Source organism: Camelus bactrianus, chromosome 21 (assembly GCF_048773025.1).
Source record: "Camelus bactrianus isolate YW-2024 breed Bactrian camel chromosome 21, ASM4877302v1, whole genome shotgun sequence".
Lineage (NCBI taxonomy): Eukaryota > Metazoa > Chordata > Mammalia > Artiodactyla > Camelidae > Camelus > Camelus bactrianus.
In genome coordinates, this window is record NC_133559.1 from 25,919,254 (window position 1) to 25,934,304 (window position 15,051).

At 56.2% G+C, this 15,051-nt stretch overlaps 1 protein-coding gene across 2 annotated transcripts in view; it reads left to right on the forward strand.

Moving 5' to 3' along the window:
- The window catches only part of QSOX1 (quiescin sulfhydryl oxidase 1), a 38,548-nt gene extending 27,339 nt beyond the window's left edge, over positions 1–11,209 (forward strand). The window contains exons 9-13 of one of the 2 annotated variants that reach the window (XM_074349893.1): positions 2,594–2,716; positions 3,496–3,643; positions 7,163–7,342; positions 9,350–9,573; positions 10,404–11,209. In XM_074349893.1, coding sequence (XP_074205994.1) covers positions 2,594–2,716; positions 3,496–3,643; positions 7,163–7,342; positions 9,350–9,573; positions 10,404–10,412 — 684 coding nt within the window. In that variant the 3' untranslated portion in view covers positions 10,413–11,209. Of the gene's footprint in view, positions 1–2,593; positions 2,717–3,495; positions 3,644–7,162; positions 7,343–9,349 lie in introns of both variants that reach the window. The other variant, XM_074349892.1, reaches the window with a different exon arrangement.
- Positions 11,210–15,051: the final 3,842 nt, after the last annotated feature.

Here is a 15,051-nt window from a genome sequence, read left to right on the forward strand (position 1 = left end):
CTAGGCCTCTGGTTAGGAGGTGTGCCCAGATTTGACCTGAGGTCCCAGGTTTAGAGCCTGTGCCCTTTCTCTGCCTTGCTCTTCCCTCATGTCTGAAGGTGAGATGCAGACTGCCTCTTCCCTCTGCACCTGCTGCCGCCACCTCCCAGCCTCTGGCTCCGGGTCCACTGCCAGCGCTGCCCTACTTAAAGCCCATGCTCTGGCTGCCCAGGACTGCTGAGTCAGATGCGGGCTCTGGTCCCTTTCGGAGGCTGAGTGCTGACTCAGCCACCCTTGGCCCTGGGTGCCAGGTCTGAGCCCCTCCTTCTCAGTGCAGGTCTGTGGGCAGCTGGGGCTACCTCTGGGGGTCATCTATGGCCTTCCCTTGGGAACTGCCAGCCCCTCGCCCCTGGCGCCCTTGGCTTAGTCACACGCACGTGTGGTTACACTGAGGCCCCAGCCCGTGGGGTGGTGGGCGCTCATCATAGTGCTGTGGAGTCTGAGGCAGTCAGACGTCCCTCCCACACAGACTGGGCCCTGCTCTTCAGCCCAGTCTGATACTAGAGCCTTTCCTCAGAGTCCCTGAGAGCCGCTTGGTCCCCAGGTCGCTGGGGCCTGGGGTGGCCAGCCCAGAGAATCAGAGGGAAACGCCTCCAGCAGTTCTGTGTGTTGTCCTTCCTGGCATATGAGGGGCCGCCGAGTGCCGAGAGGGACCCACAGCCCCCAGTCCAGTCCACGCTGAAGGACTCTCCCCAGGGGAGCTGTTTCTTGCCTGCTGTTTGCATCTCACAGCTGGACTCAAAGCTGGTTTTGGTCTGGCCCCTAGTGGGGCCATTGCAGCCAGCGTGAGGGGAGAGAATGAGGCTCAGGAAATGTCTGAGTGGGACAGACAGGACCACCCTCTCCGTGGTCCTGCTGAGCTGCCCACGGGAGTTGGGGGTGAAGCCGTGCTCCCCGCCAGAAGCCTGAGAGGACCGGGCTGGCCTCAGGGCAGAGGCGTACGCCACGTAGGAGCAGAGGCCCGGGGCGCGGGCTGTGGGGGGGGCTCTCTTTGAGCTGTGCAGCACAGCCCGGAGACCGCGAGGACTCCGGCCTCCCCTGGCTTGGGTAGCTTCTTGCTGAGTAGTAATAAGTAGCAGCTAGCATTTCTTGAGCTCTCACAGGGTGTCAGACTCTGCAAAGTGCTCCTCTGTGTTTTAGCTTATCTGTATTTCTCAGAGCAAACTCCAGGGGGTGGGAACTAGCGTTACCCCGTCACAGAGAGGGGAAATGGAGGCCCAGAGGGGTAAAGCACCTTGTCCAAGGTCCTCCAGCCAGTGAGCGGCTGAGCTGAGATGTGCACCCACGTCTCGTCTAACCCATGCCCTTACCCACGACGTGCGTGGGGCACGGAAACCCTGGAGGGTAACAGAGCCCACTCTGCCCACTCAGCCTTGGGGAACTGTCAGCTGTGGCACTGCCCTGCGGCCGGGGTCTCCCTGCTCCCTCATGGAAGCAGCTGGCACGACTGGCCACTGGGTGGCGTGCGGTCACCAGGGTTTCCCTGTTCTGGGTAGACCGTGACTCCCCGTAGTCCAGAGCCCCTTAATTCATCTTTCCTTCTGACACTGTGGCCTTGAAGGGCGTCATCTATCCAAGTCAGGACAGTGGGTGAAGGTCAGTGAGAAACGCTGACTTGAAGCTGTAAATCTGGGTTGAGAGCCCCGAGGCTCGTGTAAGTGACCGAGAGGGAGCACATCAAAGCGCAGGGCTCCTTCTGGCCACTTTTCCCGCTGGGGGACAGCCTGGAGGTTTGATAAGAGTACACCATGGCTTTCTCAGAGGACTGGGTCCCCTGGCAGGTTTTTCTGTTAAGTGATCATTCCTGTCTCCAGCACCCTTCTTCTCGAAAATGTTTTCTTTGCTCTTTTCCCTCCAAGTTTCTGCTTGTTGTCCTCCTGACCTGCCTCTTGGTGGTTTATCTGACCTGCTCTGCTAGGCGTCCTCCTCTCTCTCTCCCCCGCCCCCCACCCTGGGTGTGTTTGTGCCTGCCCACACGTGTGCACACGCACCCGTCCTCCTCCCTGGAGTCCTTGTGGTTTTAAAGCGCTGATACTAATCAGATTTGGGTTGACTTATTGTCAGAGTAGCTTTTCATGCTCCTCAGAGACTGTTGGGAGTTCCCATCAAGATCTGGATCTCGGCTGTAAGCCCCTGGGCTCCCTTGTGCCCACTGGCAGCCCGTGGAATGCAAATGAAAGCCCATTTGCCCGCCTAGCCCAGCCGGCCAGTTAGCCAGCGAGTCGGCCGCTCTAGCAGATCACCTGAGCAGAGGACCGTGTGCTCAGCCTTCCTCCCAGTGGGCATGTGGTCAGGGGTCAGCCCAGGCGCCTGCAGCCTGGAGAGGGCCACTGAGAGCCTCTGCCACCCCTCCCCCGTGCCTTCCTGGGCGCCCCAGAGTAAAGGTAGGGAGGAGCCCGCGTTTGAGTCTTAGGCAGAATGTGTTCCTAGTAGTTTTGTAACATCCCCAAAAGACAGGTCCAGCCCAGCTCAGCCTGGCCCCCTGCCCTCCCCGGGACTGTGGGACTCCGCAGGGATGGCGTCTCACCCTGCAGCCCGCCTGTTCCTCCTGCAGTACTACCCTGGCCAGCCCTTAGTCCAGAACTTCCTGCACTCCGTGAATGACTGGCTGAGGAAACAGCAGAGAAGGAAAATCCCCTACGGTTTCTTTAAAACTGCCCTGGACAACAGGAAGGAGGTGAGTCCGGGGTGGGCTGGGGGTGAAGGAAGATCTCCATCTCTGGGAGTGGAAGGGGTTAACCCTGTCACCTCTCTCCTCCGTCACCAGCCTGCATTCAGGAAGGAGTCAGTGATCTTGGTTGGGTCCTTCCATTAGTAATTAGTAACCTGCTCCTTACTGAGCTGTCTCCGCATACCTCATGCAATCCTCACCACGCTGGGGGAAGGCAGACATAGCCCCCTTTAGCAGATGATGACACTGAGGTCCAGCAACTTGTCTAAGATCATACAGCCCGTAAGCGGTTGCGCTGAGGTTTAGAACCAATTGTGAGACCACCGGTGTGAGAGAGATTTTAACTACAGCTCTCTGCTGCCTCCAGGCCCATCCTGCTCATCCGCTCTGGTTCTCTCCATGGGCAGCTCTCTGGGCTCCTGCTCACACAGCTGTTGACACAGGTGGGCCGTGTCAGCCAGCAGAGGCACAAAACCTTGCAGACGTGTGCAATGTCAAAGCTTGAAGGGACCTCGGAGATCAACCCCTTCTATAGATGGGAAAGTTGAGGCTGGAATAAGGACATGGCTTGACCTGTGTCTTGGGTTTTCAGATCTGCTGCTCCTTTGACAGACGTAGCCAGTGAAAGGGAAATGCCACTGTCAAACTGACAGACTGAGAGAGGGACCGTTTGTCTTCAGACTGTGTGCTGACCTCTGAGTCTCCTGCAAGCCACTCTCCCCACCCCCCATGCCAGCTCCTTTTTCTTCTCTATATATGCACTCACACTCAGATGTGTCCCTTAGGGCAGTGTGATTGCCAAGAAGGTGAACTGGGTCGGCTGCCAGGGGAGCGAGCCGCATTTCCGGGGCTTTCCCTGCTCCCTGTGGCTCCTCTTCCACTTCCTGACCGTGCAGGCAGCTCGGCAGAATGTCGACCCCTCACAAGAGACAGGTGAGTCTGGGGCCTGTGCACCCCGTGCCTCAGCCCGCCCCGCCCTGCCCTGCCCTCCCCTGGCTCCCTGCTGCAGGCCTGGACTTAGGGCAGTCTGCGTTTGCAGCTGTCCACACACGACCAGCGTGGAACCAGAGTGGGGCGGGCCTGGAGTAGCCACCAGACTCGGGGGTGTGTAGCTTATCCCTGGATTTCTCATAGCCGCAAGCTTGCTTTATTTTTAGTCTTCATGAAAAATTTGTGGTTCTATTTTTTTATACTCCCATAAAAGAATTTGGTCTCTTTCACAATTTATGTGGCTGATACCATGGACTCTGAACAATTTTACTGTATTTCCCACTGAAAAAATCATTTTCTATGGGAAACACTCTGCCCTCTTTGCCCTGTTTTGTCCCCAAACCACACAGCTGTTCTCCATGACCCACACTGTCTCACAGCCACACGTAACAGCCGAACAGGTGGACGTCCAATTCAGTCCACGTTCACTGGGGGACCAGGCCCTGGCTCAGCCTGGAGGATACAGAGGTAGACAGGAAATGTCCCTTCTCCCAGTGGACTGTGAGACAGGTGGGCCGAGGGCTGCCCTGCAGGGCCCAGGGCCAAGGGGGAGAGGAGGGTGTTCCACGCTGTCTGGAGGGGCAAGAGGATGTAAGTAAAAGTCAGCTGATGGACAGGGTCCCCAACAGAGGGGACAGCCTGTGCAGAGGCAGGGGGAATTAGAGGAGCTGCTGGGCACATGGACAGCCATCAGTCTGTCAGCCAGTATTTATGAAGTGTCTCCGAGAACCAGACCTGCTCTGGGGGTGGGGTATGGCGGTGCATGCAGCCAGAAGTCCCTACCTCAAGGGGACAGTATTCCAGTGGCAGGAGGCAGACAGTAAACACACAGATAGATCATTTCAGGTGTGATGATAAATCTGTGAAGAAGACAGAGCCAAGTGGTGCGGGAGAGGGGCTGGGGAGGGGCTGCTGTGTTTAGACAGGCTGGCTGGCTGGGGAAGGCTTCTCTGGGGCAGTGCCCCTGTGCTGAGACCCGACTGGTGAGAGGAGGGCAGCAGTGGGACATCCAGGCCACGAGCCTTCCTGGCTGAGTCCACTCAGGCCACATAGCAGAGCGCTGTACCCCGGGTGGCCTGCACAACAGAAATGCATTTGCTCGGTTCTGGAGGCTGGAAGTCCATGACGAAAGTGTTGGCAGGGTCCGTTCTGCTGAGGCCTCTCCTTGGTTTTATAGATGGCCATCTTCACCCTGCATCTTCACGTGGTCCTCACTGTGTGTGTGCCTGTCTGGGTCCAAATTTCCTCTCCTTACCAGGACACCAGTCACATCGGATCAGGATACACCCCGATGACCTCATTCTCACTGAGTCACCTCTTTAAAGACCCTCTGTCCAAATGCAGTCACATTCTGAAGTACTGGGGTTAGGACTTCAGCCTGAGAATTTCAGAGGACGCTGTGCAGCCCGAAACACAGATCAGGGACTAGCAAGCGCAGGGCACGTGTCTGGCGTGTTTGCAGCACCCACAGGAGGCCGGTGTGGCAGGGCCTGGGAGTGGGGGAGGCAAAAGGGGTGGGCACATGGAGGTCCTGGTGAAGGAGGGAGCTGGATTTCAGTTTCTGCATTATGAGAATCTCCTGGAGACCTCAAGCAGGGGAGTGATACAGACGATCAATGCTTTAGAGATGATTACTGGGTGGAGGGTGGGCCACAGGGCTCATGATGGAGGCAGGACAGCCAATTGGGAAGTTGTGGAACTGGCCCAGGAGACTAGTGGTGGTGGCCGGGACTAGAGCAGTAGGTGTGCACATGAAATATTTGGGGGGTATTTTAAAGATAGAGCTGATAGGACTCAGTGATGAAGAAAATGCAAGATCAGAGACTTTGGTTGGACCGTGGACTTGTTGGGCCTGAACGTCGGGTGGATGCCGGTCCTGTGGGCCGAGAAATGAGAAGGCTCAGGGGTGGGGGGGAGTAGATGGGGGAGGGCATGTTTAATGGTCTGTGCCTGTGGGCATCTGCACGGAGATGGAGACAGCTGAGTCTGGAGCTCTGGGGAGAGGTCCAGGGTAGCGATACAAATCCCGTGGCCTCGGACTGGCTGAGCCCATTAGTGGGTGGGCAGAAAAGAATGCTGAGGCCTGTGCTCTGGGGCATTCAGCACCCAGACCTCTGCTAGGGGACCCGGGGCCAGCAAAGGCGACGAAGAAGCAGCAGCCATTGCGGTTTGAAGAGGGCTCCCCAAATAGAGAGTTCCAAGAGGGAGAGCGCTGCGCCGGGGAGGGGGGTGCCAGGTGAGGACCTCCCTGGCCAGAGCTGTTCTGGTGGATGAGAGGAGAGAAAGGCCTGGGTGGATTGGGCTGAAGAGAAGAGCAGGGGAGAAATTGAGGATAATGAGGGAGCGATTTGGGTGTCACTGGGATCAGAGAAGGGGTTTCTCTATTGTAGTTGTTTTTACCCTGTTGGTATACGTTCTTCCACGCGAGGGAGAAGTTGATGATGTCATAACAAAAGAAAATATTTACAGGAGTAAAATCTTGGAGGAGGTGAGAGCAGGTGAGGTCCAGAGCGTGAGGGCAGGTGGGAGGTGAGTCTGTAAGCTGCAGGGCAGGCGGTGGGGTGGTGGCAGAGGTAGATGCAGGAGCCGAGGGGGACGCGGAGGTGAAAATTGAGGCGTGGATTGGTGTGGGCCCTGAAGTTGCCTGATGGTGCAGGGAATGAGGGTAGGCAGGACAGAGAGCAGGGTGCTGGAGTCCCAGTGGATGGAGGGGTGAGAGTAGGAGATGGGCTTTTAAGGAGTTTTGCAGCAGGAAGGAGAGAGAGTTTGGAAGCAGCCAACAGCAGGGAGGGAGGGTACTCCCACCACCTCCAGCCCTGAGCTATTTGAAGTGTGGAAGACAAAGGGGTTTAGGAGGGGTGGGTTGGGGGAACTGCGGTGTCTTCAGGGAGGAGCCAGGTGTCAGAGCAAGAAGGTGGAGGGTGTTCAGAGCCTGTGCTGATGCCAATCCAGAGGGCCCAGTGGGAGGGAATAGGGGGCCGAGTGGAGATGGAGACAAATTAGGGGGTGTGCAGAGCCAGATCAGGAGGGACTCTGGTTGTAGTGCCCTGGGGAGGAGGCATGATGGGGAGCAAGTTGGAACAGGAAGCCTAAAGCAGGAGGGGCAGAGTAGAGGCCCAGGGTTTGGGTGGTGGGCACTCTGGCCCCGCCTTCCTCTCCAGCCACATCTCAAAGAGCCTGAGCATGTCAACGATGGGTTTGGACTTTATCCTGTCAGTAAGTGATGCGGGCCTGGATAAGTGCCAGAAAAGAGAGGCTGAGGTTTAAGAGTTTGGGAGGAGATGGGATCAACTCAAAGCGACCCCTGGGAGGTGAAGTAGGCACGGAGACCCTGGGCCCCTCATAGATGTGCTGGGGTATGTGTTCCCTGAGCAGGGGTGACCACGGAGGGCCTGTGGCGGGGGCAGCGTTGGGGCCGGCAGCAGCAAGCAGCCCGTGACTGGCGTGTCCTCTCCCCTGCAGCCAAGGCCCAGGAGGTGCTGCAGGCCATCCGGGGCTACGTCCGCTTCTTCTTCGGCTGCCGGGACTGCGCGCGCCACTTCGAGCAGATGGCCTCTGCCTCCATGCACCTGGTGGCCAGTCCCAACAGCGCCGCCCTCTGGTTCTGGTCTAGCCACAACAAGGTCAATGCCCGCCTCGCAGGTAAGGAAGGGCCACCTCCAAGGCTGGGGTCACCTGCAGGGGGAGGATGAGGTGGGGGAACTTTGGAGTCTTGGACCAGAGGCAGGAGACGGGAACTTTGTTGCCCACAGGTGACACCCCATGTTTCACGGTGCCCCTCAGGCCCGGAGCCCTTTCGCGCGCTCTGCCAGCCCTGCTGACGCATGTCAGTATCATCAGACCCATCTTCTAGATGAGGAAACAGAGCTTTGACACCCCGAGATTCTGGTCTTCCAGTGCCGACGCCATTGTTCACTCTCTCCCCCTCACCAGGGCCCCTCCCTCTGGCCTGTTGGGGTCCCTTCCTGCCTCCTCTGCTGAGGTTTCTGGCCATTGGTCCCTTACTCAAACCAATAGAGAGGAGAAAACTGGGCCTTTCCACCCCCTGGGAGGGGTCTACTGATAAAATGTGCTTGAAAAGAAAAACCAGGTCCTTCCTAGAGATACCAGCGGGGACCCTTATCTTCTGAGTTGCCCTCATTTACAGTGTTCTCTGTTCCCCGTGCACAGGAGTCTGATGGGTCTGACAGGCAAAGGCATTAAACTGGGGTTGGGGACGGGGGTGGCCAGAAGCTGGTGGGTGGGGAGGGAGCCATCTGCGGGTGGGAGCCTGGGCTTGTCTGTGGGGAGAGAGGAAGTGGGCTTGGCTGCCACAGACCCCCCAGGGGTGGGACGCGGGGGTGAGGCTGGGGGCGGGGCTGGGGTTGAAGGAGCAGCGGAGCAGGTGGCCGTACAGGGGCTGCACTTGGTCTTCATCTCCTGGGGCCTCCTGGTGGACTTTGAAAAGCAGACACGTGCCTGTGTCTCCCCCCTCCCCTTCTCCCCCTGCCCCACCCCTGCCACCAAATGCTCCCTTTGACCCTCCAGCCCCATGACCTCAGCAGGCAGGCTCCCAGCTTCCCTCAGAGCCCAGCTGCTGCCGCCTATGCTGCTTGCTGAGGGGCCCGGAAGGAAGGCGGTAGCCTGCTCTCTCTACAGGGCTCCTTTCAGATCAGCTAGTAACAGTGAGCAGGTGCAAGCGGAGCGCTCACACTGCAGGGCCCGGTCAGCATCGCTTCCCGCCAGAGCCTCAGAATCTGCTCGTTGCTCCCTCCCCAAAATAACCATTCTGTTTTTCACGTCACTTGCTACTGCTGCTTCATTCTGGCCAGCACCTTTCCCTCCACTATTAAATTCCCTAGAAGAGGGGCCTCCTCCGAGAGACGTGGGCTGACTGGCATTCCCCAGGTGGCGCTGGGCCAGGGGCCCGTGGCAGGCCCTCTGGGACGCAGCCTGGGCTTCTGCCCACGGTACCGGCCCTGCTTGGGGTTCCAAAAGCCTGGTGGGCAGGGCAACTTCCTGACTGAGTGCTCTTCCCCCACCCACCCCCGTCCAGGCGCCAGGCCTCCCCACACCCCCACACCCCACCCCCTGGGGCCCACCTGAGGCAGAAATTCCACTAACTCTTCCCTACCCCAGAGGGCTGCCGGGGGAGAGGGGGGTAAAGGAGAATGCCTCATAACTACCTTGTGCCTTGAACTCTTGTTCTAAAAACATCTTCCCTTTAATTACAAAATGAATGTATCTCCACTGTATAAGACTTGGGAAATTTCAGAAAACACACAAAAAGATAAATACTAGCAGACCAACCAAAGACTGGGAGACAGGTCATCTGAGTCTCCCTGCTCTCTTCCACATCTGGTCCCGGGGTACAGGCCAGCAGCGAGGTCCGCAAAGGGAGACTGTGGGTTAACACGGGGAAGGGACTGGAAGGGAAACTGCAGTGGTCCTGGGGCAGGGAGGGGCAAGAAGGAGTCCTTCTTGCCCGGCGCCCAGCAAGGCCCTATTATTGGGCTCCACTGTGGGCCAGGCCCTGTGCTAGGTTTTTCATCTGCCCTCTCGTGCCCCATTTTTGCAGATGGGGAAACTACCGTTCTAAATGGAAGAATGAGGTCTGCGTTGTCGGGTGGCCAGTGGGTCACAGCCAGCCTGTGTGTGCTTCCTCCCCAGGTGCCCCCAGCGAGGACCCCCAGTTCCCCAAGGTGCAGTGGCCGCCCCGCGAGCTCTGTTCTGCCTGCCACAACGAACTCCGGGGTGCACCCGTGTGGGACCTGGGCAACACCCTCACCTTCCTCAAGACCCACTTCTCCCCAAGCAACATCGTCCTGGACCTTCCTTCAGCTGGGCTGAGCCCCCGGAGGGGTGCACAGAGGATGGGAGTCCCCCCAAAGCAGGTGGAGCTGGAGCTGGCGACTGGCAATTTTACTCTGGGCCCTGAGAAGGCTGAGGCCACTGTGGACCCAGGGACAAAGCTCCCTGGAGCCACTGTCTCAGATGTTCCAGCAGAGGGACTTGGGGCAAGTCACCCCCAGGAGGTGCACCCTGGCCTTGGCACAGCCACAGCTGAGCCAGACTGGGGACCTCCTGAGCACATAGCAGAGCTTCAGCAGCCAAAAGGGCAGGAACGTTTGACCAGGCAAGACACAGGAGCCGTGTTGCTGGCTGAGTTCCTGGCCGAGAAGAACCTCCCTAGAGGCCCTGCAGAGCTGAGGCGAGTGGGCCGCAGCTCCAAGCAGCTGGCCAGCATCCCTGAGGGGGAGCCCGAGGCGGGGGCCAGGCAGGGCCAGTGGCTGCAGGTGCTGGAAGGGAACATCTCCCACCTGGACATCAGCCTCTGTGTGGGGCTCTACTCCCTGTCCTTCATGGGCCTGCTGGCCGTGTACACCTACTTCCGGACCAGGATGAGGGCCCTGAAGGGCCATGCCAGCCACCTCACAGCCTGAACTGTCCAACTTGGGAGGGGGCAAGAGAGGGAGCTGCCATCCAGGGACTCTTCCCGCCCCCTACCCTCTTCCCCTCCTCCCTTGCTCCTTGTCCAAGGAAATCCAGGAAAACCAGTTGCTCTAGTGAACCTCCTGGCACCTTCTGGAAAGGGGTGTTCCATAGACACGAAGACATGCACAGGACCCAGGGTCATCTGCTAGCACAGGGGGAGGGCAGCCTTGGGCAATGGGGTTGGGCGGCTCCATCCTTGGCCTCTCAGCACCAAATTCCTCTTTTTCAGCTTATTTGAAGTCCTGCCTCATTCTCGCTGAAGCTTCAATGTCTCCCGCTTGGTGTTGGCCCTAAACTGGGGCAAGTGAGGCCACAGTTTCCAAAGTTTCCCATCTCCCGAGGAGGGGCCCTGGGGCTGGGGGACCTGGAGTGGAACTCCTCCCCGCATCCCGGGACTCCGTCCATCCTGCTCCCTTCTGGATATGAAGAACTTTTTGCACCAGAGAAGGAAGGACTACCTCTGGCCTCTGCGCTTGCCTGTCCTGCAGCCCCTCAGACCCCCTGGGCGGGGTTTGGCTTTAGGGTGGGGTATGGAAGCTTCTGGAAGTCATGCTGGTCTCCCAGGTGAGGTCTATGGGAGGAGAGCCTCTGGCTGGCTCCTTCTCAAACCTCTGCTGCAGGACGGGCACAGGCTGGAGCTGGTGTGGTGGCACTGGGCGCGGGGAGTGGCTGGCTCAGCGGGCCCTGACCAGCAGGTGGTGTGGGGTCTAGGGAGAGCTGGTGGGGCCTCTAGTGCCTTAGCTTTGAGAGGTCCAGTGAAGCGTTTGCTTTGAATGTGCTTTGGTTTCTCCCTATTGGTCTCCACCCTTCTCAGAGCTGGGTCTTTTGGCCTTTGATTTTAGTCTCCGAAATAGATGCTCATCTTTGAATGTGGAGGGAGCTGGAATGACGGGAGTGTTCCCCTTGCGGGCCCACCTGCCATCGTGTAGAGGTTAAAAGCTTCAGAGAGGAGGAGGACAGCGCTGTACACATGCTGATTCCCACGCTACCCCACTGTTAGGGAGGCTGTGGAATAAATTATTTTCGTTAAGGCAAGCACCGGTGTGTTCTTTAACTTGCTACTTGGAGACATAGTGTCCAGGTCTGGATAGAATGCGCAAAACCCAGCCTCACCTGGGATCCAGCCAGCTCACTTAGCCCCTGGCCTGCGGGGAACAAGGTGCCCTTGTCCCAGCCCCTCTCTCCTGGATGGGCGCCCCCCTCCACTGCCCACAGAGCTCTCTGTGCCTCTAGCCCCGCAATCCCGCCTCCTTCTGCCCCCACCCTCCCGGGGAGCACCTGCCTCAGGGCTCTCAGTTCTGCTCCAGGAACCTTGCCTGCAGCTGCCTGGCCATCGTCAGCCAGGTCTCCTACGTCTCCAGGAAGGAGACGGCTTGTTTGTGAGAGCCCAGAGCCGCTGGCCTGGGCTGGCTGCTCAGCGGGGAGGAGTCAGCCCGATTAGAGAGCCTGCCCTCAATCCGGCCTGCTGGGTTTTACAAGGATCAGAGCAGCCGGTAATGAACCTCATTAAGGGGGAACAGGAGCCTCAATCCGATTTGGGGTTTTCTCTTTGACATCTTCACTCTGCTCAGATGGCCCCAGCACTGGGTAGAGCAGGTGGGGTGCCAAGCGAGCTCCCTCTGCTGGGGCAGCTAGGTGGGGAGGGTAGACGGGGGCAGGCAAGGGTCCACCCCTCCTTCCCTGCTTGGGTTAGCCCTGTGTTACCTCTTCAGCTGCCTGGCTCCTCGGGCGGATAGCAGGCCTCTGGTGTCTCCTCTGTGTGTCCCTGCTCTAGTCACGCACCTGCTCCTCCATCCTCCTAGGCTGGCTCTGCTCATCCCACCCTGCTCTACCAGGCCCTGGCTGAGAGGCTGAGGGACTGACAGGCCCACAAAAGGGTGAATGAGGCTCCCGGGGCCAGCGCCCACTGGGCCACCTGGTACCTGACATGATGCCAAGAGCAGGGGATTTCTCCTAGCCAGCCCTTCTGGCTCCAGCGACCATGTTTTCTAAAACCAGGCTTGGGTTTTTAGAATTAGGACTAGGCTGAAAAAGCCTTCGGGGGCAGCGGTATCTGCTCACAGTGCCCAAGGCAGGAGGCAGGGTCTTACTTGAGGCCATCAGGGCCCTGGTGGTGGCTGGGCTGTGAGTCACCTTCGTTAGGGTGGCCTCTGGCAGGCAGCCGAACATCTTTTCACTCTGCCCCAGCCCCTCTGATTGATAAACAGGGGTGAGCCTCCCCCTTAGCGAACTGCTGCCTTTCACCTTGATTTCCCTAGGGCTCCCAGCAGCATCGATAAACCGGCTTCGCCCACCAGCTGGTCCCCTCCCCCACCCAGGCTGCCAAGCTGGGAGCTGGGGCTTCTGTGACTTGAACACTGCCCTCCCGTTTCTAGATTGTTCTCTGCACCTTGGAAGAGCTCCTGTGCAGGAGAGAGTCCTTAAGGAGCCCTGCAAAGCAAAGGTTCCTGGTCCTGGGGCCGGACAGAGCAGCTCATCTCTGCCTGGGGTGTTACGTACTGAGTTCAGGAATGATTTCCTAAAGGAGGAGGCAGCTGAGCTGGGTTTTGACAGATGAGTGGGTGTTAGCAAGGAAAGTGAGGAGGAAGCAGGCACCACAGGCGGAGCAGAGAGCACAGGCCAAGTCCAGCAAAGCAGTGAATACGAGAAAGTCTAAGCGAAAAACTCTTTTAAAAAAATACAAGGATGTTTTTCAATGCTGCGCTGGGCTGGAAGCTGGGGTTAAGCAGAGCAGAGAGACGTGCTGTTATGGCACTTACACCCTAGAGGAAATGACAGACCAGTGAGAAGAAAATGACAGATTGCGGTAAGTGCTCTGAAGGATAGAGAATGGCCTGGGGGTGGGGGAGGCTTCCCCGAGACCTGAAGGAAGGAAAACCACGAAGGGGTTTCATGAGCAGGGTTGGAGGGACCACAGGCTTATGGGGTGCTTCATTCAGAAGCCATCACTGGGCTGCAGAGGTCCCCAAGAGGTGGTCCACCTCTGGCCTGGCTCCTCCCTGACAGAGTGGGGTAGGGGAGCTGTGGAGACTGTTCACAGGGGGATCTCCTCCCCAGACCTTGGTCTCTGCCCTGAAGAGAAGTCACCCCTGTGAGTGGGGTACCATGGCCTCCAGGAGGGTCAGATGGCTCAGTCTCTCTGCTCACCCTCTCTGCCCCTTCCCTCTGTGCCTGGGAGAGTGTGTGCCAGGTGTGGGTACCAGGCAGGGAAGAAAGAGTCTAGAAGTCACAAGGCAAAGGTGGGGGACCTCTGCCAATACAACGGGGTAAAGCTAAGGTGGTGGTCCCTGGGGGCATTGGCCTTGGGAGTGTTGAAGAAGACTCAAGAAGCATCTGTTTATAGAGTCTAGGGTGAAATCTACCTGGCCGGGCTGGCAAATTTCCAGGTGCTTCTTTGGCAAGACTTGCTTACCTCTATACTGAGAGAGCAAAAGGCCTTTCCCTGGGGCGGCAGGGTTCTCCCAGAGGAGAGTGGGCCTCAATGCTGCCTGTTAACCTCCTTCCTCCACCATCATGATGGCATGTCCTTCCCCTCACCAGTGACTGCCTGCCTGGAAGCCTCTGCCGCAAGAATTGTCACTTGTGGTTGGAAGGGACCGAAAACCTCCTCCAGCCTGAATCTGCTCTGCACTGTCCCTGTCAAGTCCTCAACCCTCAACACTTCCAATGGTCACAGAGTTCAGCAAATGATATTAAGAATATTGATTATTTAAGGAAAACCCAGAAATATCCCATTTTCACACCATACACCAAAATAAACCCCAGGGATGTAAAACTAAGGTATAGGAAAATATAGCTGAATACTGTCTTTGTAAGCATAAAAATTTTGAAAAATATATAAATGGAAAATATGTAGATGGGAAAAATATAAAAATGAAGGAAAGTATAACTAAGGTGAGAGTTTAATCTACTTAACATTAATTTTTAAAAATAAATTAAAAAGAAAGTCAAGCTACATATTTAAAAATTGGGAAAATATATGCCATAAACATAGCAAAGGGGTAACTATTACAACGTATACCATCTTAAGAATGAGATCAGTTTGGGAGAGGGTATAGATCAGTGGTAGAGTGCCTGCTTGGCATGCACGAGATCCTGGGTTCAATCTCCAGTCTCTCCATTTAAAAAATAAATAACCAAATTACCTCCCTCCCCAAATAAATAGATAAATTTTTTTAAAATGAGATTAGTCTGCAAGCATTGACATAAGATTTCCAAGGATACATTTCTGTAAACATAAATATTACTATCTACTACTATCTTTATTACTAAATATATAATAATGTAATTATTAAATGTGATTTAATGTAAATGTAGTAAATTATTAAATGTAATATAATAATTCATATATATTAATAGTGTAATTTGTAACATTGCTACATATGTGTTAATGTTTGTCTAGAAGAAGTCCTGAAGAATATACACCGTACTATGACCAGTGCAGTTATATCTAGAAAGTGAGGCTGGGTGGACTTAAAACAGGGCTGCGACTCGTGTGAGCAAGGGAAGGTGCAAAATTGAAGGAGACACTTATCTTCAGGGCCCCACCAGTGAGGTCCGCACCTGAGAGTGAGTGCCTCCTTAAATGTGGTGCCCAGGTCCCTCTGTAGCCTCACCCTCGTCCTGGCTCTGACTTAAATACTTAAGTATGGTTTTTAATTTTTGCTATCAACATTTCTTTTGAAAAGAAAAAAATGACAAGTAAAATAAACAGAATTAAAGTATCTTAAGGTTCTATTGTAAATAAGAAAATCACTAAAACTCTGCTGAAAATAATGCGCCAAAGTATTGAAACCAAATGAGAAATGCCACTTTCCTCTATCCTATTGGCAAAAATGAAAGGGAAAAAAAAATAGTGGCAGGTAGAGCGGGGAGAA